The following is a 24,829-nucleotide window of genomic DNA, read 5'->3' as shown; positions in this document are numbered from 1 at the left end:
ATTATTGGTTATTTTGTTCTGCACTGTGCTGTTCTGTAAATGTTTGATGAAGCCATAGTTCATTATTTACTTTTCTTTGATGTCCCTGCCAGCTAAATATATTTGTGTTTCTGTTTTCCTTGTGACTTTGCATTTGTACTGTCTGCCATTGGAATGTTGAATCTACGAGTCTGATTCTTTGTAGGGGAGAAAGAGAGCAATGTGGATAACCTAGGCCTAAATAGGTTGTGGCTGAATAAAAGGAAATACTGGGCTAGCTCTTTTTAAATTGGGGTATAGTTTATATAAAGTCTGTGCCTCTTAAACAAACTTTTTTTTTGAGCTGGGGGTCTCACTCTGTTGCCCAGGCTAGAGTGCACTGGCATGATCATAGCTCACTGTGCCTTGACTCCTGGGCTCAAGTGATCCTTCCACTTCAGCCTCCTGAGTCGCTGGGACTACATGCCTGGCTAATTTTTAAAAATTTTTGTAGAGATAGGGTCTTGCTATGTTGCCTAGGTTGGTCCGAAACTCCTGGCCTCAAGCAATCCTCCTGCCTTGGCCTCCCATAGTGTTGGGATTATGGGTGTGAGCCACTGCATATGGCCTTTTTGAACAATCTTTTTTTTTTTTTTTTTGAGATGAAGTTTTGCTCTTGTTGTCCAGGCTGGGGTGCAGTGGCATAATCTCGGCTCGCTGCAACCCCTGCCTCCTGGGTTCAAGTAATTCTCCTGCCTCAGCCACCCGAGTAGCTGGGATTACAGGCGAGTGCCACCACATCTGGTTAATTTTTGTATTTTTAGTAGAGACGGGGTTTCACCATGTTAGTCAGGCTGGTCTCGAACTCCTGACCTCAGGTGATCTGCCAGCCTTGGCCTCCCAAAGTGTTGGGATTACAGGCGTGAGCCACTGTGCCTGGCTAATGTTTGTTCAACAAACATTTTAAAGTATATATACATCCATCTTACCACCGCCGAGATCAAAATACAGACCATTTTTGGTACCATCAGAATCTCAAGTGTGCTCTCTCTCTTAGGCATTACCTACTCCCAAGGATAACCACTAGTTTGATTTTCATCACCATACATTAGTTTTGTCAAGGCAACCTTTTTTTTTTTTTTTTTTTTTTTTTTTGAGGCAATGTCTTGCTCTGTCATCCAGGCTAGAGTGGTGGGATCACTGCTCACTGCAACCTGCAACCTGCAACCTCTGCCTCTCAGTTTCAAGTGATCCTCCAGCCTTACCCTCCCAAGTAGCTGAGACTACAGGTGTACGCCACCACACCCAGCTAAGTTTTTGCATTTTTTGTAGAGATGAGGGGATCTTGCCATATTGCCCAGGCTGGTCTCAAATTCCTGGGCTCAAGTGATCTGCCTGCCTTGGCTTCCCAAAGTGTTGGGATTACAGGTATGTGCCATTACTCAGCCTGGGACAGCCATTTTTAGCAGTGCTTTTTACATAAAACATCATGGATGGGAGTGACTGATTCAAAGTTTGAGGATTAGGAATAAGTTCAGTCTTTTGTCATGACATATATGACAGTTGTGATGTGTTTGCTGCATCCCAAAGATAGACATTCCCAACTGGTTCCATTGAGTTACACATTTGTTAGAGGGCAGCCTTTGGCTGACCCTGCCAGTTGCCTATACAATACATATTCTCTTTTTCTTTCTTACTAAAGAGAACCATTATTTTTTTCAGGGCAGGCACATACATAGATAAAATATTTACCTCCCCAGATTCCCTTACAAATAAAAGTGACCAATTCTGGCTAATGAGAGGAAAGGAAAAAATTTGGGAGAGTAGTCCTTAAAAAAACCTTACAAGAATTAGACTTCTTACTTTTCTGCCTTTCTATGGAACATGGACATAGAGGCCAAAGGTACATTCTCAATCTTGTATCCCTGAGGACAAAAAAAAAACAAAAAACAAAAAAACAAAAAGAAAAACAAAACAAAACAGACTTGAAAGATGACAGAGGAGGTAAAAGGAAGGAAATCATTTCCCTGATAACACTCTTGACAGGCTGCACTGGCTTTGGTCCACCTATTTCTGAGTTTCTTGCTACACGAGAAAATTACTTTCTTGTTAAGCTGCTGTTTATAGGATTTTCTGTTATTTGCAGCTATTTGCATTTCTCTCATATATTTCCTAAATTTTGATTGGGACCCTTAGAGATCATGGACACTGAAAAGATTATGTTATTAAAACTAGTTTTCTCAACATCTCCAAGTCACTTTATCCTTATTTTATATACTAACAACCCCAAAAGCACTGGTTGAAAAACATTTAGCTTCTATTGTTTCTTTGGACAGTTATTTACAACTACTTTAAGCTAGAATGATAATTGTTAACCTCCCTAAGTTCCCACAGAATGATTTGTTTCTGAACGCTTCTCTTTTTCTAAAAGTACAGCATTTAATTTAATTTTCTTAATGAATAAAATTAGTTTTTTTTTTAGAGTGGATATTACCCTTTCCAAATGTCTCAATGCAGATGCTGTAAGAATAGAAATGGGAACCAGCTGTTTAAGGATTTCAGATCTCACAAATAACCCTTATAAGTCTGTCATTGGATTAGGCTACAGGTCAAAGAATCAGAAGACTTTCTCATTTATTTGTTTTATATGTTTGTGTTTGTCTCCCCTTCACTATTGTTTCTTAGAGTCTAGGAAACTGAGTGGCACCTGGAAGATACTTATTTGTTGACTGACTGAATGAATGACTTTACTAGTGTAAACAGTAACACAGTGGACTCCTGTGTATCAGTCAGTATAGGTTAGGTGATGCTACAGTAACAAACTGAAAAGTCTTAGTGGCTCCATACAACAAAAGTTGATTTCTCTATTATATTATATTCCAATGTTGATCACTTTGGGGGGATCTGTTTATTACAGTTACTTAGTCACTCAAAATGAAGGAGTCTTTACCTTATCAGACGTGTCTACAATTGACAAGGTGGGAAAGGGGATATTGTGACTTCGTACATTGGTTTTTAAAGACTTCTTGATGAAAGCGATGTACAACACTTTCATATTTTATTGGCCAAAGTCAATGGCCAATCTCCAGGTAATAGGGAAATGAAATATCACCCTGCTCCCAAATGAAGGAGAAATAGAACATTTAAGTAGCTGTAATGATTAAATATGATCATTACAAAATTAGAGAAACTGATTTGCAAATTCTGTTTCTGGCGACATAGTGGGCTAGAAATCTGGTTTGTTCATTCTATTAAAAAGCAATTAAAAATACTGGTTTGAATGTAAGACAATTCTGAAATGCTTCCACAAGCACAAAAGAAAATGAGGACATTTACATCAGAGAATGAGTGAAGATGAACCTACAGATGTGACTGAAATGGAAACTGACTTTTAAACCTTGGTGCTAAGTGGAGTGGGAGGGTGGGGCAGCAGTTCTGGTATGGAACCCAAAAATCTGCATTAAAAAATACTATCAGGTTTGTGAATAGCAGCATTCTCTTGCATCCATTTCTCAGTAAGTTTCAGAAATTCAAGAGCTAGGAAAAGCCTGGAAAAGGTCAACCTTTAAAAATAAGTTGTCTTGGCTGGGTGTGGTGGCTCACGCCTATTATCCCAGCACTTTGGGATGCCAAGGTGGGTGGATCACTTGAGGCAAGGAGTTGGAGACCAGCCTGGCCAACACAGCAAAACCCCATCTCTACTAAAAATACAAAAATTAGCTGACCACAGTGGCACACTCCTGTACTCCCAGCTATTCAGGAGACTGAGGCAGAGAATTGCTTGAACCCAGGAGGTGAAGGTTGCAGTGAGCCGAGATCACACCACTGCACTCCAGTCTAGGCGACAGAGTGCAGCCTGGGCAACAGAGTGACACTGTCTTAAAAAAAAAAAAAAAAAGGAAAGAAGAAGGAAAAAAAAAGCTGTGTTTTGGCTCTAAAACGATTTAATGGAAAGATCTAAGACCAGAATCTAGATTCCTTGTTTTTATCTAGTAATTTAAGAAATATATTTCCTTGGTTTCCATAGTGCGGGGCTATTGATAAAGATATTTTAACAAACATCTGTTAATTTTAAAGTATTAAAATATTTTTTATTGCTTTGAGTAGGCACAATATACATACAGCACAAAATTCAAATCTATAAATGAATATAATTGAAAATTAGATTATTTTTTCATTCTCTGGTCCTAGTTCCCTTCCCAGAGGCAATCATTGCTACTAGCTTCTTAAGTTATCCTTCCAGAGATGTTTGAGTGTGTGTGTTTGTGTGATTCTTTTTAAAAATCTCACAAATGGTAGCATACTAAGTTCCCTATTTCTTCATTTATTTAACTCTACTATCTTGAAGAGCATTCCACATTAATACATATAGATTTGCCTGATTCTTGGAAGGTTGCATATGATTCCATTATACAGATGTATCCCAATTGTTCTAATATTTTGATATTTCAGATAATGCTGCATAAACATCCTTGTACATATCTTTTTCATATGTGTCAATAGATGTATGAAATAAATTCCTAGAAGTGGAATTTCTGAGTCAAAGGCATGTACACTTGAAAATTTAATTTTAATAGTGCCAAATCACTCTCAACAGAGCTGGCACCAATTTTTGCTTCTACCAGCAAAGCATGAATGTTTCTTTTTCTCCTTGTTGCAAAAATATTTCTTTTAATTTTGCCTTTTGCCATGTGAAATTTTAAAATTTGTATGTATTTGAATTGATCAGTTTTTAATAGTTTCAATCTTTTGTGTAATACTTAGGAAGGTCTTCCCTACCCTGAGTCTATTAAAAAATTATTTCCTATTTCTAGTGCTTTATGTTATGTTTCTGTTTTTACATTTAAAACTTTTATGTACTAAAAATTTATTTTGGTATGAAGGATATGACATTAAAATTTTGTATAGATGGCTGTTGTTGTTCCCAAACCATATACTTACTAGTCCATCTTTTCCTCCACTGTTGTGCAAAGCCACCTTTAGTCATATACTAAATTCCTTAGTATAGTTATGTCTATTGCTAGACTTTCTATTCTGTTTCATTCAGCAATTTATCACCCATTCAGTAGTACCACACTATTCTAATTGGTGAAGCTTCAAAATAAAAATAAAAATGATAGGCATAGTCTTCTCTTATTATTCGTTTTTTTTTTTTTTAGAGCTTCCCAGCCTTATGGCTGTTTTTTTTCTTTTAATATGCACTTTAGATGCAGCTTGCTATTTTTCTAACAAAAATTATGTTGATATTTTTATTGGGATTGCATTACAGTTATAGCTTTAAAGAGAGAATTGCTGTCTTCATGATGTTGACTCTTTCTAATCATGAACCTAATATTTTGGTCCTTTTTTTGTTGTTGCTATTATAAATGGGATTTTATCTTCCTTTTTATTTTTATTTTTTGAGACAGGTGTCTTGCTCTGTTGCCCAGGCTGGAGTGCAGTGGTGTGATTGCAGCTTGCTCTAACCTCTGCCTCTTGGGCTCAAGCGATCCTCCCACCTCAATCTCCTGAGAAGCTGGGGCTAAAGATGCATGCCACTATGCCCAGTTAATTTTTGTATTATTATTATTATTATTATTATTATTTTGGTAGAGATGGGGTTTCGCCATGTTGTCCAGGCTGGTTTAGAACTCCTGGACTTGAGAGATCCACCTGCCTTGGCCTCCCAAAGTGCTGGGATTACAGGTGTGAGCCACAGTGCCTTCCTTTGGATTTTTAAATTGGTTGTTGATTGTATTAATACATATGAAGGCAATTAATGTTTGTATATTAACTTTGTAACCAGTCACATTGCTGAATTCTTTTAATTGCAATTGTGTTTTTTCCCTTTAAGTTTAAGCAACTGATAGATCATCTACACATTATGAAGTTTATCTCTTCCTTTGCTATTTTTATACCTAATTTCTTTTATTGACCAGTTTCACTGGCTACTATCTTTTCCAGAGCAATGATAGTAACGGTGAGAGCGGTCATCTTTGAGCTAACACATTTAAATTTGTGTAAAGTGATCAAAAAGGCTATAAAATATGCTTCCTTAAAACCACCCTGGAGAACATGTTTTTAGAAAGGAAATGAAGTCAAAATGCTTTCTGCAAGGGTGCCTCATATGTTTGCTTCTTTCAAGTATTCTGTTCAAATGTACCTTTTCAGTGAGACCTTCCCAGACCACTTATTTAAAAGTGCACAACCCCCACCTCTCCACCTATTCTGGTTGATTTTTCTCTGCAGCATTTATCACCACTTCACAAACTATATTTCATGTATTTATTTTTATAATGTATGTTTCCCTCCACTGGAATGTAAGCTCCACTAGTGTAAGGAATTTTACTGCCTTTTTGGTACTGCTGTCTCTCCAGCACCTAGAACAGTACCTGCACATAAAAAAAAATGCTGTATAAATACTTGATGGATGGAATTTCCTAAGAAATTCTAGAAAAGGCTGGGTGCGGTGGCTCACACCTTTAAAATCCCAGCATTTTGAAAGGCCAAGGCGGGCTGACGGCTTGAGCTCAGGAGTTCAAGATCAGCCTGGGCAACATGGCGAAAACCTGTCTCTACGAAAAATACAAAAATTAATTTGGTGTGATGGTGTGTGCCTGTAGTCCCAGCTACTTGGGAGGCTGAGGTGGAAAGACCACTTGAGCCCGGGAGGCAGAGGTTAAAGTGAGCCGAGATTGTGCCACTGTACTCCAGCCTGGGCGACAGAGCCAGATCCTGTCTCAAGAAAAAAAAAAAAAAAATCCAGGAAAGGTGCTACTATAAGAAAGATTTGCTTACCTCTAGTTAGATGTCAGTATAGAATAGGGATTAATTACCTGAAAAACTTGATGGAACTTTAAAAAGTTTAGTGACATCATTTATTTCTGTCACTCTGTTTCTCCATAGTGATAAATAACAAATGAGAATCTTCAAATCCCAGTGAGTCTGGGAAGATAAGAATCCAGGTGTTGAGAGCTGTAAAGAGGAGAATAAGCTGAGACTTGAGGCTGTACCAGCAAGAGTTCCCATATAGCTCCCTGACTGGCATCTATTTTAAAGAAAAATATTTTCATCTGTTTTGCAGAAATGACCATTAAAGTATTTTGCTAGAAATATAATTCACCAGGAGAACTTGAGTTCTACAAAACAAAACAAACTTCATTGTTGTTCAGAACAGATGTTCCTTTCTTTGTACCTAACTCACCATTAAAATTAAACACAGCAAGGTCTTTCAAAAAATCAGTGAGGACCTTTAAAGGAGTTAGGTCTAGGACGTAGCCATGATTATTAAGAAAAAGAAAGGAAAGGGGAGGGAGGAGGAAGAAAGGAAAGGAAGAAAGGAGAAAAAGGAGAAGAGGAAGGAAGAAGGGAGGGAAAGAGGGAAGGGAGCAAGCAAAAAGAAAAATGAAGGAAGAAAATAAAGGTTATGAGATTTAAACAAAGTAGTTTGTGAAACTGTGTGCAAATTCTGTTGGAAAATTGTCCTGGTGGCCTCAATGTGGGAAAATGAGTTGCTCAGCAGGGACTGCTAAAAATACAGCGACCAGGAAGACGAGATGACTTCACGCTGGCACATTTGCCTGGCTAGTGCTTGATCGTTGTTTGTTCTGACTTCTCCTTCTGGTACAGTGTCAGTGCCTCTCCTCAAAGTTTGTTCATTAGAGTAAAAGGATTAACTTGAACATGGAGGACATATAACAAGGCTTAATTTAGAAGCCAAAATTGGGGATCTCTAGCTCAGAGACGCTCTTCACATTTGTGCTATTATTAGCACCAGGATTAGGCTGAATTTAGACTAGCATTCTTATTGCACCTGATGGGAAAATAGGAGGTTACTGCATTTAGACTGAAGGAAATCACGAATGTCAGCCTACTATTAACAATGTTTTAGATAAAAATCGCAAGAATCTATGTTAGGATCTTAAAGTGGATTTCAAAGCAGTGTGTTGTTCATCCGGACTAGTCTCTTCCTTCCTTGGTATTGTGATTTCTATTAATGTATTTCTTTCTTACCTTCCACTTCATCCCAGATGGACATAAGGGACTGTTTTTTTCAGTGAGGCAAAGGAAATGCAATCCTATCTTTTGTCTCTCATTTCAATCGGAGAAAAGACAAAAGCCCTTGCCATGCTCTGTAAGGTACTCCATGATCTCCAGCTTCACTTCTCACCCCCTTCCTTCTTGCTCACTTCACATCAGCCAGACTGGCTGCTGCTGTTCCTTGAACATGCCAAGCCCACTCTTGTCCCAGGAACTTTGCCCTTGCTGTTCACGCTGCCTGGGATGTTTCCGCCAGCTCTCTTCATGGCTCACTCCAGCTCTTCCTTCAGGTCTCCGCTCAAATGTCTTGGCTGACTACCCAGTCTGAAATAGCAATCCCGGCCGGGTGCGGTGGCTCACGCCTGTAATCCCAGCATTTTGGGAGGCCAAGGTTGGCAGATCACAAGGTCAGGAGTTCAACACCTGATCAACGTGGTGAAACCCCGTCTCCACTAAAAATACAAAAATTAGCCAGGCATGGTGGTGTGCGCCTGTAGTCCCAGCTACTCGGGAGGCTGAGGCAGGAGAATTGCTTGAACCTGGAATGAGGAGGTTGCAGTGAGCCAAGACTGCCACTGCACTCCAGCCTGGCGACAGAGCGAGACTCCATCTCTAAATAAATAAATAAATAGCAATCCTGTCAACCTGCCCGTTTCCCCTTACCTCTCTTACCCTACTTCATGTTTGCTTATTGTTTTTATCACAACCTAACAAATTATATTTTTGTTTATTTATTTATTGTCTTTCTTCCTCAGCTACAGTGTAAACTCCACTGAGGACAAAACGAATTCCTCAGTGCTTAGAATATGTTCTTAGTCCCGAGAATGTTATCTGGAAAATGAAGCAGATGCTTGGTGAATATTGTTGAATGAATAAAAGAATCTACTTTTGTCTGTAATCCCAGCATTTTGTGAGGCTGAGCCGGGCAGATCACCGGAGGCCAGAAGTTTGAGACCAGCCTGGCCAACATAGTGAAACTCTGTCTCTACTAAAAATACCAAAAAATTAGCTGGCGTGGTGGCACATGCCTATAATCCCAGCTACTCAGGAGGCTGAGGCAGGAGAATCACTTAAACCTGGGAGGAGGAGGTTGCAGTGAGCCAAGATTGCATCACTGCACTCCAGCCTGGGCAATGAAGCCAGACTGTGTCTTAAAAAAAAAAAAAAAGTATCGACTTTAATCCTGGGCACTTTAATGTGAACGTTTATTTCTTTGGGTTTTCTGCAATGTACTTAACTCTTCTGTGGCAGTTGGGAATGTATTTCTCATTTAGCATTAAAAGCCATCTATTTCTGCAAAATGTTTTATAAATATGAACTTTAAAAAATAAGGCCAGGCACAGTGGCTGACACCTGTAATCCCAGCACTTTGGGAAGTTGAAGTGGGCAGATCATTTGAGTGCAGGAGTTTGAGACCAGCCTGGGCAACATGGCAAAACCACATTTTTACAAAAAATACGAAAAGTAGCCTGGCATGATGGAGAGGGCTGTAGTCCCAGCTTCTCGGGAGGCTGAGACAGGAGAACTGCTTGAGCCTGGGAGGCAGAGGTTGCAGTGAGCTATGATTGCATCACTGCACTACAGCATGGGCAAGAGTGAGACTCTGTCTCAAAAAAAAATACATATACATACATATGTGTAAAAACACATATACATATATGTAAAAATACATATACATATACATAACATAATATATACATAAATACATATAATAAAATATGTAAGGAGGTTGTGTTTGAAGTTGATTAATTAAAAATGGTCCTGGATTTTTAGAGTATGTACTTTTATTTATTTATTTTTTTTGAGACGGAGTCTTACTCTGTCACCCAGGCTGGAGTGCAGTGGCGAGATCTCAGCTGACTACAACCTCTGCCTCCTGGGTTCAAGTAATTCTCCTGCCTCAGCCTCCCAAGTAGCTGGGATTACAGGTGCCCACCCCCATGCCTGGCTAATTTTTGTATTTTTAGTAGAGACAGGGTTTCACCATGTTGGCCAGGCTGGTCTCAAACCCCTGACCTCAAGTGATCCCCCCGCCTTGGCCTCCCAAACTGCTGGGATTACAGGCATGAGCCATCGTGCCCGGCCCTGAGTATGTACTTTTAATATTGGTTTCTATCTTGTTCTACCTATCACACTCTGTGTTAGGTAGACAAAGAAAAAGACCCAAAGAAGATATTTATTCAATTCATCATTATCCAGGCTAATGGACCAGCTACTTGCTGTACCCATTTTGCCTGTGTTTGTTTTTATATTTTCCATGTGTTAGAGAGGATCAATATTTTGGCTGAGAAAGTTTGGCTACAGGCTATCTCTGATGGAAAAAGTAAATAAAAAATAATGAGCATTGTAGCAGACGGTTTTGTTTTCTATTCTGCTTAATGATGCCTAAGAATTTGAAAGCAAGATTTGCTTTGGATCACCCTATTTCTATTTCTCCTCCTACTGCACTCCCCTAGTTCCTTCTAACAAAAATACACTTTTAAGCATTTTTCCATATATTAACAGGCAAAAGAATGTCTATCTAGCAAATATACCTAATGACTAAATATACATTTTTTAGAAAAATCAATGAAAACATATTCATTTAATCAAGTGTGAGTCTCAGGAAAATATATGTACAGATAGGATAGGTCTTCTTTTCATCCCATTACTTGCAAAAAATCTTGATAAGATAGGATTCTAGAAACTATTAAAAATATATATTCTGTGTAAAAAAGATAGCAGGAGAAAAGAATTGGAGTACTATGGTCTCATAAAGGGGTTCTGGAGATTAACCAACACATTGTGGGCCCTGAAAATGCATCAAACCATCTCTGAATGTACAATTAGCATTCATTCATTCATTCATTCATTATTTATTTGCCAGACATTAGCCAAATGCCCACTAGGTGACAGATTTTTTTTTCCATGTAAGAATACAAAGCTGAATAACAGAGCCCCACTCTTGAGTAGTACATAGCCTTTTTAGGAAGACACATATACATCAATTAGTAAGTGTAATGAGTTGCTTAGAAGTCTATGCAAGGTGTAGGGGGAAGTGGTAGAGTTTGTTCTGAGAAGGGAATTATCAATTCAAGCAGGCTGGAGTTTGGGAGGAGCATGGGGCATTAGAATCTTGGAAAGGCTTAAGTAAAATATCTTGCATAGACTAAATAAGAGTTGGAATGATTTTTAAAAAATTGATTAGTGCAACAAAAGAAAAAATGAACACATTGAATATCAAATTTTAAGATGTTTGTGCTTCAATCTGGGGGCACACCGAGGCCTTCTTTGCTCAGCTCATACTCATTCTAGCTCCTGTAGAACCCCATCTGAGTGCGAGGAAGGGCTTGGTTGTAAAATGATAAGGATATATTTTCATGAAAATCTCTGGCACATTAGGAGAATAAAGCATTGCTGCTTTGGGATTTGTATAACAGTTTTTTTTTTTTTTTTTTTGAGACAGAGTCTCACTCTGTTGCCCAGGTTGGAGTGCAATGGCGTGATCTCTGCTCACTGCAACCTCTGCCTCCCTGATTCAAGTGATTCTCCTGCCTCAGCCTCCCAAGTGGCCAGGATTACAGGCATGCATCACCATGCCTGGTTAATTTTTGTATTTTTAGTAGAGATGGGGTTTCACTATGTTGGTCAGACTAGTCTCAAACTCCTGACCTCAGGTGATCTGCCCGCCTCAGCCTCCCAAATTGCTGGGATTACAGGCCTGAACCACCACACCCAGCCTTGTATAACAGTTTAATATTGAGGTCATGAATAGTCCCTGCTTTGGTGAAATTGTGACATGCCTCTGGGTGCTTCTCTGGCCAGGCTGTGATCATCATTATCCATGAGACACCTCCTAGGAAGGAGAGGGTGTTTGGGGTCTGGTAATGGCCAGGCATTTCTATCGCAAGTCTATTACCTGCCCGAGGCAGGTGAAACATGGAACACATATGCAGCAGTGTGAAGGCATCTGTAGCTGTAGAAGGAACACATCCTTTTGTGCTTTGAATTTTAGATCTGCTGTTTCATTCAAAATCCTAGTCAGAATGATCTCCAAGTATCATCAAACCTTCAAGTACTATGATGATAGGATTCAAATTTCACCAAAAAGAAGTGCTGTGGGCCTGGTGAGGTAGCTAATGCCTATAATCCCAGCACTTTGGGAGGCTGAGGCAGGAGGATTACTTAAGCTCAGAAGTTTGAGAACAGCCTGGGCAACATAGCAAGACCCTATCTCTCTAAAAATACAAAAAATTAGCTGGGCGTGGTGGCACATGCCTGTAGTCCCAGCTGCTCGGGAGGCTGTGGTGGGAGGATCACTTGAACCTGGGAGGTCAAGGCTGCAGTGAGCGGTGGCCGTCCCACTGCATTCTAGCCTAGGTGATAGAATGAATCTCTGTCTAAAAAAAAAAAAAAAAAATGTAAAGAAAGTGCTGTGATTTGCTCATAGAGGCCAGGCTGCTAGCAAGTCATCATATGTCGCTGTCTGGAGACAGACTCCCCTATGAGTGCGATTTAAGTGTATGCTGAAAGCAGTAAGAAGGTGTGAAGTATAAGGACTGTTGGGACTGTGTCCCCCACAACAGAGAAATGCTGGCAAGCAGTTCTCCTGCCTGTGTGCTGCCAGCAACACCCCTCTCTGGAGAGATTAATATATTCATCAGCCTCTGGAGGGTGGTGACCTCTCCAGTGGAAAAAGTCTGGCTAATTCCTTAGTTTCTCTGACAGCAGGTCTGAAAGGATCCTGTTGCCAGGAATCAAAGGAATCAAAGGCAGTTGTTACCTTGACAGCAGGAGTGCAGCATGTGAGCATCTCTCCTGGTCCCCATGTGATCTGTCACTGTGACGCTACGTGTTTATACCTGTGCAAGACTCTGGAAGGTAGAGACTGCCCATGAGTGTCCCATATGCCCTCTCCTGGAGGCAGGGCTGGGCCTACTGGGGTCAGCGTGCACTCTCTGTTTGCTGTTCTAGATGTCAACTGATGGGATCCCTTAAACCAGAGGCAGATCTCTCAGGGAAGACTGTATGATTCCTGATATGGGCAAAGTGCTGGGTAAGTAAGAGTGCCTGCACTTTCAAGAAACCAATTGGCTAAAATTCTTCTCAACATAGGGCACATGTAAAAGGATGAGTGTTTCCCTTCCAAGTGGCCATAAATGTTGCTGGACAATTCTCAGCATCACATCAGAATGGTCTCAGGTGTTTTCCCCATCCCTGCCTTTCTCACTTTGATTATTTTTGTCTTTCTTCATATATTCAAATACTTTGTAAACTGAGGATTGCTTATGCTAATGGGCTCATAAGTGTTCTGGGGTGAGTTGTGAGCACTTTTAGACTTGAGGCCAACTCTGGTGACTGTTACTGCCCAGCTCCTCCTCATTTCACCTGGGTTTGTAAGCCCACTAGTCCCTGCTTTAGGTGTGCCGTAACCTCATCTTTTATACTTTCATTCTGCAGAATAAAATTCTAGCTATTACATAGAGTTCCATTTAAAACAGGCTCAGGTATTCCTGTTTATCATTGTTGGTAAGTGAAGATATTCTCATCACAAAATACATAATTGGAAATATTTAATCAGCTGCAGTTTCTTCCTCCACCTATCCGCCTGCTTCCTTCCTTTACTAAAACTCCCCTTGGATTCTGTATCTTAGAGGGAGGCAAAACCATCAGGAAGAAAAATCTAATTCAAACTTGTGTTTTATTTTATTATATATTTTTCCTCTGAAGCACAAAGTGTTTCATAAACATGCCATTTTTTCACAGCAGCAAGTTACTGTGACTTGAACATCTCTGCCTTTCCCACCCTGAGAGTACAAAAGCATTCACATCTTAATGGCTCTGCATGCTAGCTACCCATTATGGTTCTTTGTGGAAGTTCCTCTCCTCTATATGTTTGTGGGAATTCCCCCACAAATTGTTTTTCATTTATTCATGCAGAGCCTGGGCTAGAGCTCACCACTGAGATTCCCAAACTGGGTTGCCACAGATGCCAAAACTGGAACTCTGCTGTTGCTAATGCAGTCCAGCTGCAGATCCCAATGAAAACTGTGATGCTGTCACACTGGTCTCACTGCAGCCGTGTTGGTGCTGGTACTCCACACCCCCACCATGGCTGCTTTGGAGTAGCTCTTATCTCAGGTACCTCAGCCAGTGATGCTTTTGCAAAGTGAGAAAAAGGATGCTTCCTTGCTCTATGGTACAGTGATAACAAAGGGTTCTAGAACAGGGTTGGTTAGCCCTTAAGCACAATGAGTTAGATCCCAAAGTGCTTTATTCTGAATTGAACTGCATGGGTCTTGCTGCAGCCAGAACTACCACTTGGAACTAATCTAGTTGGAACTCTGATGTTGCATCTGTCTTTGAACCAGGGAATCTAGGACTTTGCTACCACCGGCACCTTCTCATTTGGGATTCCTGCTAATATCTTGGCCAATTCTGTTTTTGAAAATAAAAATAGAATGTTTCTTTCTTTGCTTTTGGGAGTGGTGGGAAGGCTTGTGCCCCAAAGTTTCAAGTTGTGAGACAGCTGTTAATTCATACACACAGGGCTCAAACATATGGCTGGAATGCCTGGGTCCCCAATGTCTGTGCTATTAGCTGCTAAATTCACTGCCTTCAACCCTTAGGTTCTTTTGCTAAATGTGCTATCCAAATACCTTGCTCCCTTTGGTAAATTTTCTGTTGTCTCTCTTTATATCTTACTTATTTTGCTTCCTCCAATTAATTAGTTGTATATATGTTAAACCTAATTTGGGTCAAGCTTTAATTATTTTTCCAGGAGCGTCTGTAGTATCTAGCAATTCAGTTTATTCCAATAGATTCTGTACTATAGGGATGAAGGGGATGAGTTCTCTTATTCTGCTTAACTTGGATGTATCTGAGTCTCAGGTCCAACCTAGCCAAAGCACTCTGCATTTGCAGCCAGTTATAGTTCAAGTTTCAAACACATTATTTGCAAATAACTCTCCCCCTACCACTATAGAACACTCTATCCTCTCACCATCTTCCTTTGTCTTCCTTCTCTCAACTTAACCATTACTTTGACATCTTCCCCCTCCCTTGCCTGCCTGCTAGAACAGCCACCAAATTGCTGCATGTTCTTGGTGTTTATCAGTGGTTGGCACAGGGAACTCTTCCGTCAGTGTCTTTCCAATGGTCTTCTCTTTCCTCAGGAGAGGAGTATCTATTTATCTAGATAAAACAATCAGAAAATTATGTTGAGAGAAACTATTTCAAACATTGGGGAAACAATAGAGATTAATATAACAATACCATGTAGCCACCGCTTACATTTAGTAAATGTTAACATTTTCCCATTTTGCTTCAGATTTTTTGAAATCAATACATTACAGATACAGTGACACTGTGTGTATGTAACTCCCTGAGTCATCTATTTACTTCTCCCTAGCCCATAACTCCCTAAGTCCTCCAGAAATAATCATTCATTCCTGAAGTAAGGATTTTTTCTTCCCCATAATTTTTTTTTTTTTTTTTTGGTTGGAGACAGAGCCTAGCTCTGTCGCCCAGACTGGAATGCAGTGGCGGGATCTCGGCTCACTGTAACCTCCGCCTCCCAGGCTTAAGCAATTCTCGTGCCTCAGCCTCCCGAGTAGCTGGGATTACAGGCACATGCCACCATGCCCAGATAATTTTTGTATTTTAGGTGAGACGGGGTTTCACCATGTTGGCCAGGCTGGTCTTGAACTCCTGACCTCAGGTGATCCACCTGCCTAGGCCTCCCAAAGTGCTGGAATTACAGGCATGAGCCACCATGCTCAGCCCCCATAAATGTTTTAATACATTTTATATAAGTGCGTATGCCCAAATAATTGTATAATATTATTTTATGGGTTTGAAATTTAAGTGTATGATATCATTCAGTTCATCACATTTTCCAACTTGTTTTTTTCATTCAAACTTAAGTTTTTTAGATTTTTTTTCCATGTTCATACATTAGATGTAATTCATTCATTTAAACTACTGTAGAGATTATATTTGAGACTCTACTCATTTCTCAGTTGATGGGGCAAATAGCTACTTTAAATTCCCTTTTTTCCCACTCTTCCAGCTCTTGCCTTACTACCTCTGAAAAATTTCATTACTCCTTCCTGATTCTGATTAGTAAGGTAAAACAAAAGCTATCTTACCTTATTTGTCTCCAATGTTGAATGAAGTAAACTGATACCTGAAGTGACAGACAGGGCAGCTAAAGGACAAGAACAGACTCCAAAGTTATGAGCCCTGAAGATGCTCTAAGGGTTGATAAGAGGTTGGTGGAGATGCTGTGCCTGGGACAGCAAGAGCTTGGGGCTCTGGGGTAAGACCACCCATGCTTGAATTCCAGCTTCACTCTGTTCTAGTTGCTTGAATTTTTCTCTAAACCTTTTAATCCCCGCCCCGCCCACCCCCGCCCAATCTCAAAGTCCTAATGGATAGTTTATGGAGTTGCTTTGAGGGTTAAATGAAATAATTCATGTAGAGCTTGTAGTGCATTGCCTGGCACATGGTCAGCATTCTGTTCATCTTTGTTATGGTTATTCGCTTAGTTGAATGCAGACACTTCTATTTTGGTAGTGGGATCTATGTAAGATCTACTTCTGCCTCTTGGCTGGAGCTGTCTCTGTCTCTCTCACTCTCTCTCTCTCTCTCTCTCTCTCTGTGTGTGTGTGTGTGTGTGTGTGTGTGTGCATTTATGTGTGTTCCAAAAGGGATGAGGATAACTTATAACCATGAGCTTATATGGGAGACCATCTCACTCCTGCTTCAAAGGCAAGATGGACTTTTTGATGTGTTGAGGATTCGATATTAATTCAAGGGAATTGTTCAATATCTTAACATCTTCTAAGAGCATTATTAATAATGGGTTGTAAAGATTGCCTTGAAATATAGTCTGTAATAATAATGAATTATTTCACTACATTAAACACAATTTTAAATGGTCTTTTCATATGTATGTTTCAATTTATCTGCAACCTCCACGAACATATTCAACCCCCATTTAAACCCACCCCAAATGACAGTTTTTATTAAGAAATAAAAATGTGTATATGCAGGTAAAGGTAGTGAGAGGCTATCAGTTTGGGAGGGGGAGACTTTGTGGCCTGCAAGATTTTAGTGACTCCATCTTCATTCTTAGAAAAACTGTTTTGTATTACTGCTCTTTGCAGGCATTATGCAGCCAAAACTCACAGATGCTATTGAAAGAAACAAGGGTTGTTCTTTGCTGGGAAAAATGTTAAAGGTAGAATGGGAACCTCTTCAGAGTGCCTTTTTCTTCCGAAATTATTCTGAAACAATTAGTCAGGGTTGTTCAGAGAAAGGCTGTTTCAAATGGCTCTACTAAGACAAAACAATAAATGTGATGATTGTAGCCAGGGACGCGGAAGGAAGTCAGGCCAAATAGGGGTACTGAACACAAGGAGAATTCACACAGAAGGTCGTTCATGTTGAGGACATTTTTCGTTTGTTTTTCTTTTCTTTTTTTTGAAACAGTCTTGCTTTGTCACCCAGTCTGGAGTGCAGAGGTACGATCTCGATCTCGGCTCCCTGTAACCTCCGCCTCCTGGGTTCAAGCGATTCTCCTGCCTCAGCCTCCCGAGTAGCTGAGATTACAGGTGCGTGCCACCATACTTAGCTAATTTTTTTTTTTTTTTTTTTTTTTGAGACAGAGTCTTGCTCTGTCACCCAGGCTGGAGTGCAGTGGCGCGATCTCGGCTCACTGCAAGCTCCGCCTCCCGGGTTCACGCCATTCTCCTGCCTCAGCCTCTCCGAGTAGCTGGGACTACAGGCACCCGCCACCACGCCCGGCTAATTTTTTGTATTTTTGGTAGAGACGAGGTTTCACCGTGGTCTCGATCTCCTGACCTCGTGATCCGCCCGCCTCGGCCTCCCAAAGTGCTGGGATTACAAGCGTGAGCCACCGTGCGCGGCCTAATTTTTGTATTTTTAGTAGAGACGGGGTTTCACCATGTTGGCCAGGCTGGTCTCAAACTCCTGGCCTCAGGTGATCCACCCACCTTGGCCTTCCGAAGCATTGGGATTACAGGCGTGAGCCACCGTGACTGGCCAGGAAATTTTTTTTTTTTTTGAGCCTGTGTCTCGCTCTGTTGCCCGGGCTGGAGTGCAGTGGCTTGATCTCTGCTCACTGCAAGCTCCGCCTCCTGGGTTCACGCCATTCTCCTGCCTCAGCCTCCTGAGTAGCTGGGACTACAGGCGCCTGCCACCACGACTGGCTAATTTTTTGTATTTTTAGTAGAGATGGGGTTTCACCGTGTTAGCCAGGATGGTCTCGATTTCCTGACCTCGTGATCTGCCCGCCTCGGTCCCCCAAAGTACTAGGATTACAGGCGTGAGCCACCGCGCCCGGCCTGGCCAGGAAATATTTTTAAACGAATCCTGTGGATGAACTGAGGAGGCCGTATTGGTTAAGTCCCAAATTCTCGGGTAGCCAGCAATGGGTCATAGTCTACTCACAGTCAGCGTTTCTATGGACATTCTGAAAATTTAACTTCTTTCACAGGGACAGAAAATAAAGACAGACAATCTTTGGAAAATACTACATGTCCCTATTAGGACCTGCCTCCTAACAATAGTTTTGTACTCATTTTGCAAAACTGCATGTATTCTGCAAAGACGTCTCTCTCCCAAATATAACAGTATCTGTAATAACAACAACAATTTTTTAAAAAACTGCATTGTTCTTTTTTACTGCATTTTTTTCTGCATATTAAATCTTTGAGAACTGTATTGGAACTATATTGCCTTGCTGAGTAGTAACATTCTGTATAAGCCAAGAGTGGCACGCAGTAATAAAATGTAGTGGCCATCTTCAAGGGAGTTTTATCCTTTGTGGTATCAAGTACCAGACTCTGTGTTACTAGACTAGTAACACATAGACTTACTACTCATAGTTACTACTCAGTAACTATGTAACTCAGTAAGGCAATATAAAGATGACTTTTAAGGGATGCAAGATAATGTAAACATGTAAGCAAGAACTAGCAAACTGTTCAGTAAGGATCACTGGACCGCAATTTCTATTCTAAAGCTCATTTTAAGTAGAAGCTTTTCTTAACTTAGAGAATTAAAATTCTTATGGTTGATGGATTTCAATAGATTTCTCTCTTTCTGTACTTCACTAGGATTCTATTTTTCCTACGTTTTCTTATAGAAACTTTTTCATGTTGACAGACATTTTAAAAATGAATATTTATATTTACATATTTCAAACCCTAGTAAGAATTAGTAGATAAATTTATAGAAGTTCATAAGGAGATATTTGTTGAGACAGTTTCCTATACATTTTCTAGGAAGAAATATTTGATTTTAAGTATTTTGGGGGTTACTGGGAATTTGCACATCATGTTACATCAGAAATAACAGTGCAAAAACCTAAAAACAGAATGCTGAGAATAGAACCTGAGAGGAGGGCAAGAAGAAGAGATTCTTACATGGGTTTAGGTAATTTGAGGTATCATACTATCACTAAGAGTTTTTATATTATTTGAGATATATCAAGTAATTGTTATTTTTCTTTTTACAGATACCCACAATTGTGTTATAACTTCCTCTGGCTATAAACCTGAGCACCGATGCTTGACCTATTGTAAGTAAGAAAGTCATATATGGGCCGGGTGCGGTGGCTAACCCCTGTAATCCCAGCAATTTGGGAGGCTGAGGCCAGCAGATCACAAGGTCAAGAGATCCCGACCACCCTGGCCAACATGGTGAAACCCAGTCTCTACTAAAAACACAAAAATTAGCCGGGCGTGGTGGCACACGCCTGTAGTCCCAGCTACTCGGGAGGCTGAGGCAGGAGAATCACTTGAACCCGGGAGGCAGAGGTTGCAGTGAACGGGGATCGCGCCACTGCACTCCAGCCTGGGTAACAGAGCGAGACTCTGTCTCAAAAATAAAAATAAAATAAAATAAAATCATATATGGCAAAAACCAGTCTTGTATTTTGACCTCTTTTGTTTTTTCTTTTTCTTTTTTTTTTGAGACAGAGTCTTGCTCTATCACCCAGGCAGGAGTGCAGTGGCATCATCTTGGCTCACTGCAATCTCTGCCTCTCGGGTTGAAGCAATTATCCTGCCTCAGCCTCCCAAGTAGCTGGGACTACAGGTGTGCACCACCACTCCCGGCTAATTTTTGTATTTTCAGTAGAGACAGGGTTTCGCCATGTTGGCCAGGCTGGTCTTGAACTCCTGACCTCAAGTGATCCACCTGCCTCGGCTTCTCAAAGTGCTTGGATTACAGGCATGAGCCACTGCATTGGCCTATTTTTACCTCCTTTCTTTCTTTACTTTTAAAAAAAAGATTTAAATCATAAATGGTTAGGGATAGAAAAACCTTTTTATTCTGAAAGTGCATATCCTGACTTGTTCTGAATTGATAAACTGCCTAAGTTTAGCTTTAGCAATTTAAACTCCCAGAGTTCTTCTTGTGATACTGGTGGGTACTCAATAAATGATTGCTATTGTTGTTGTTGGTTAAATAGGTGAAAAATGAGTATGGAGATGCATTTTCCCCCTTTGTGGCTTGATATTAAAATTTTTCTTTTCAAACCATTATAGGGACTACCTATTTGTTGGTCTTACAATGGTGGGTCATTTTGCATCCTATTATAATTTGCTCCAAATAAAATAGTTTTTATCTTCAAATAGAAACAAATTGGAGAGAAGTAATGAGACACCATTTGGGATTGTTGGCAACTTTAAATGTTCGAAAAATGAAGTCACAAAAGCAGGAGAACAAAAAGCCTCACCCTGGCTGATTAGATTATTTAACCAGCAGTTGGTGTTGGCACCAGATTATCAGCCAGACTGTTAAAAAAAAAGTGCTAAGGGCTGGTAACCCTGTCCTCCGTGGGGAAAAATATCTAAAATGTGTCCCTTATTATACCTTTTGGTACACAGATTTCCCTTATGAATTTCTGATTAGAAGAAAATATGAGGATATGGCATCGTAAGCCACGAGTGGCAGTCATAAAATGTAGTGGCCATCTTCAAGGGAGTTTTATCCTTTGGCATATCAAGTTTTGTTTCATCAGGGTGTCTTGTCCTGCCTGGTTCAAAGCACCCATGGCTCACATATTGATGATCAGAGAGAGAGAGAGAGAGAGATTCCAGGGAAAATGTACTGGAAAAGTACTTGTAAGAGCTTCTCCAGAGTAGAGTGGCAGGTACAGATCCTTCTCCAAACACTAAGCAGTGTGTGTCTATTTTTGGCATCACATTATAAATAGGCCTCCTGCTTATTGTGATACAGGAAAAATACTTTGAAGGAGATTTACATTCAGCTCTACCATGTTGTAATATTTAAGGCTGCAGTACTTTTATAGGTAATGCTCATTTGCTGGTGAGGTTTATTAGCTTTGTGAGTCTCAGCTGGTAGATGTAAGGATATGTAGTTAGGGGAAGCTCTAGGATTTTCTTTGACAAATCCCAGTATGTTAACAGGAAATATTAGGCACATGCAGTATGGCTAATAAAGTTCTCTATTCCTTGTTTTTTAAAAAATATACCATTTCACACTTTTGGGGGATTACCAGAAGCTGGACGTTTTGTGTTTAAGTATGTGTGTGGTTCACGAGTCCTCATTTTTCCAGGACAAGAAAGGTCTCTCTCTTCTCCTGCAGTCTTCAGTGAAGCTTCAGAGCTAAGCTCTACATTTTCCAGGGGGAGTCTGTTGATTTTTGTTATATATGTACCCATTAGTTTTCAATGAACAGGCTAAAAGTTAGGCATTAATTAATTAGGTGTACTTTTTTAACTTATGGAATTAGACTTCTTTCAAATTGTTGATCAGTAAAACTGATGATCAGTAAAACCATATGTGTTAGTTTTAAACACTATAAAACAGCAGCATACTGTTTAATCAGCATAATCTTTTCAGAGAGCACTATGTTGAAAAAGGATTCTAAACTTTTCATGGTAAGCATTTGGGATTTGGAAAACTTGAATCTCTTTCCCTACTTCTATGTGAAGCCATTCTCTACCACTCTTTGGTGAAACGCAGTACCTAGAAAACTCTAAGTGAAACCCTATATCCTGGAAAAGATCAATGGGGAAAGCATTTGATCACATAAGAGCAGAGATGAGTTTCAGGAGGGATGCTAAAGGACAGATGGCCCTGCAGGGTCTGCCAAGATGTTCAGAGGCCCCAGGACAGCCAAGACAACAAATGGACTGTGCTCTCCCTGTTATATGGACAGCACCAGGGTGGGGAGTTCTGGTTATTTAGCAAAAGAGTTTGCTCCAGAATTAAGAAAATGTAGGACTTTCTAGTTAGCTGCTTCCTGACAATGGCTGGGCTTTGTGATCTTTGCATCTGCTGCGTTTTGCTCATTTGCCCAACTGCGCATTGCCTGCATAGGTTCTGTTTAGATGGTATTTGATTTTTGCTGACTTCCCTCCCTCCCTCCTATAATTATTAATACTTCTTCAGTGACTGATAAAGTCTAGGTACTATGTTAGGGCTGGATATATAATAGTGAACAAGAAGGGCATTGGCTCCTACTGTCATAGAGCTTATGGCCTAGTATGGAAAATGAAAATGAAACTAGTTATAATAATGTATAATGAGGGCTATAAAAGAGAAATTGCAGAGTTCTGTAGGTGTACATAGGAGGGGAACCTAAGATAATCTGAAGGTCAGAGAAAGTCTCTCTGGAAGGGATATGCAGTTTGGGACCTGAAGGATGAGTAAAAGTTTGCTTATAAAATAAAGATTCCAGATACAGAAGACAGCATGTATGAAGTTGTTAAAGTGAGAGAGATTTTTACATATTTGAGCAATTGGAGGGTAAAGTGGAGAGAAGGGTAAAATGGAAGGCCTGGAGGATTTTTGTCTCCTTTTCTCCCTTCCTACACCCTAGGATATAGGCAGGCATGAGGAAGGCTGGGAGAGGGTTTTGGTGGGACAAGTTTAAATTTTGGCAGGAGGAAGTACTTCACTGGGAAGTGGGAAGTATGCCTCTGGAAATGCATCATAGGAACAAGGATTGACTGACTCACAAAGGTAGAAAATAAGGTTAGTTTAGGGTTAAATTCTTTGCATAGGGTGGCTGGAGGGTAAAGTGAGGAGGAAGCAATTTGGGAATCAATAGAATACAGTAGTAGCTAGGATAACCCAGACAGTATGTATAGAGAAAGGAGAGAAGACCAAAAACAGAACTCTGAAAAACACTGACATTTAGTTGACGGGCAGAGAAGCACTGCAAAGAAGATGAGAAGGACAGTTCAGAAAGAGACGGGGAAAGCTAGGAAACTGGTGAATCGCAGAAGTGAAAGGAGAGAATTTTTCAGGACTGGGGCTTGCCTCGGGCACAAAATTTAAAAAGGTGCCAAAAAACTCAGTAATTGAGATAAATATAATTTTAATGCAATATTTAAAAAAATCAAAGTTAATGCAAAAAATCCATGATGAACAAAACATCACATTTTTAAATAAAAATGGGATCTGAATTCCTTAATTTTCTTTTTGCTGCAAGTTCCAATATGGCTGACAGGACACTGTGGAATTTATATTTAGAAGTCTTATTTTTCTAAGTTTGATATTTTGTTCATCTAGAAAGAAGGAACAATGAATAATGTTAAATGTGGCTGAGAAGTCAGTCAAGATAAGGGCTGAAATGAGTCCACTGGATTTAGGGACAAGGCGTTGTCATTGGATCTTTCATCTACCTTGTTTTAATAAATTGCAATGGAAATTATCTTACTGTCTCTGAGAACATAATCATCACCTCTGAAAAAGCTGAGTTCTTTTATGAATCAGTGGATTGTATAACTATAAACTTACATTTTTGTTCAAATTTTTATTGTGACAAAATACATATAAAATTTGCCATCTTAACCTTTTTGTTTTTTTGTTTGTTTGTTTTAGGTTCAGGGGTACATTTACAGGTTTGCTATACAGGCCAACTCATGTCATGGGGGTTTATTGTACAGATTATTTCATCACCCAGGCACGAGGCCTAGTACCCAATAGTTATTTTTTGTGTTCCTCTCCCTCCTCCCATCATCCACCCTTAAGTAGGCCCCAGTGTCTGTTGTTTCCCTCTTTGTGTTCATGAGTGCTCCTCATTTAGCTCCCACTTATAAGTGAGGACATGTGGTATTTGGTTTTTTTGTTCCTGTGTTAGTTTGCCAATGATAATGGCCTCCAGATCCATCCATGTTCCCACAAAAGACATGATCTCGTTCTTTTCTGTTGCTGCGTAGTATTCCATGGTGTATATATACCACATTTTCTTTATCCATCTGTCACTTATGTGCATTTAGGTTGATTCCATGTCTTTGCTATTGTGAATAGTGCTACAATAAACATTTGCATGTGTGTATCTTTATGGTAGAATAATTTATATTCCTCTGGGTATATACCCAGTGATGAGATTGCGGGGTTGAATGGTAGTTCTGTTTTTAGCTTTTTAAGGAATAACCACACTGCTTTCCACAATGGTTGAACTAATTTACACTCCCACTAACAGTGTATAAGTGTTCCCTTTTCTCTGCAATCTCATCAGCATCTGTTATTATTTTTTTTTACTTTTTAATAATAACCATTCTGATTGGTGTAAGATGGTATCTCATTGTGGTTTTGGTTTGCATTTTTCTAACAATCAGTGACATAGAGCTTTTTTTCATAGGATTGTTGGCAACATGCATGTCTTCTTTTGAGGTCTCTGTTCATGTCCTTTGCCCAGTTTTTCATGGGATTGAATTTTTTCTTGTAAATTTGTTTGTTTCTTGTAGATGCTGGATATTAGACCTTTGTCAGATGCATAGTTTGCAAATATTTTCTCCCAGTCTGTAGGTTGTCTGTTTACTCTGTTGATAGTTTATAGTTTCTTTTGCTGTGCAGAAGCTCA

At 40.0% G+C, this 24,829-nt stretch overlaps 1 protein-coding gene across 3 annotated transcripts in view; it reads left to right on the top strand.

Moving 5' to 3' along the window:
* Positions 1-24,829, top strand: part of SLC4A4 (solute carrier family 4 member 4) — a 491,407-nt gene that overhangs the window by 4,899 nt on the left and 461,679 nt on the right. The window contains exons 2-4 of one of the 3 annotated variants that reach the window (XM_055297378.2): positions 12,931-13,012; positions 17,452-17,573; positions 19,502-19,564. In XM_055297378.2, coding sequence (XP_055153353.1) covers positions 19,551-19,564 — 14 coding nt within the window. In that variant the 5' untranslated portion in view covers positions 12,931-13,012; positions 17,452-17,573; positions 19,502-19,550. The remainder of the gene's footprint in view (positions 1-12,930; positions 13,013-17,451; positions 17,574-19,501; positions 19,565-24,829) is intronic. The other 2 variants (XM_055297379.2, XM_055297381.2) reach the window with 2 other exon arrangements.

This window comes from Symphalangus syndactylus, chromosome 10, assembly GCF_028878055.3.
Source record: "Symphalangus syndactylus isolate Jambi chromosome 10, NHGRI_mSymSyn1-v2.1_pri, whole genome shotgun sequence".
In the NCBI taxonomy this organism is placed as follows: Eukaryota; Metazoa; Chordata; class Mammalia; order Primates; family Hylobatidae; genus Symphalangus; species Symphalangus syndactylus.
Note: the sequence above shows the minus strand (reverse complement) of the source record. Positions and strands in the feature narration are given on the sequence as shown.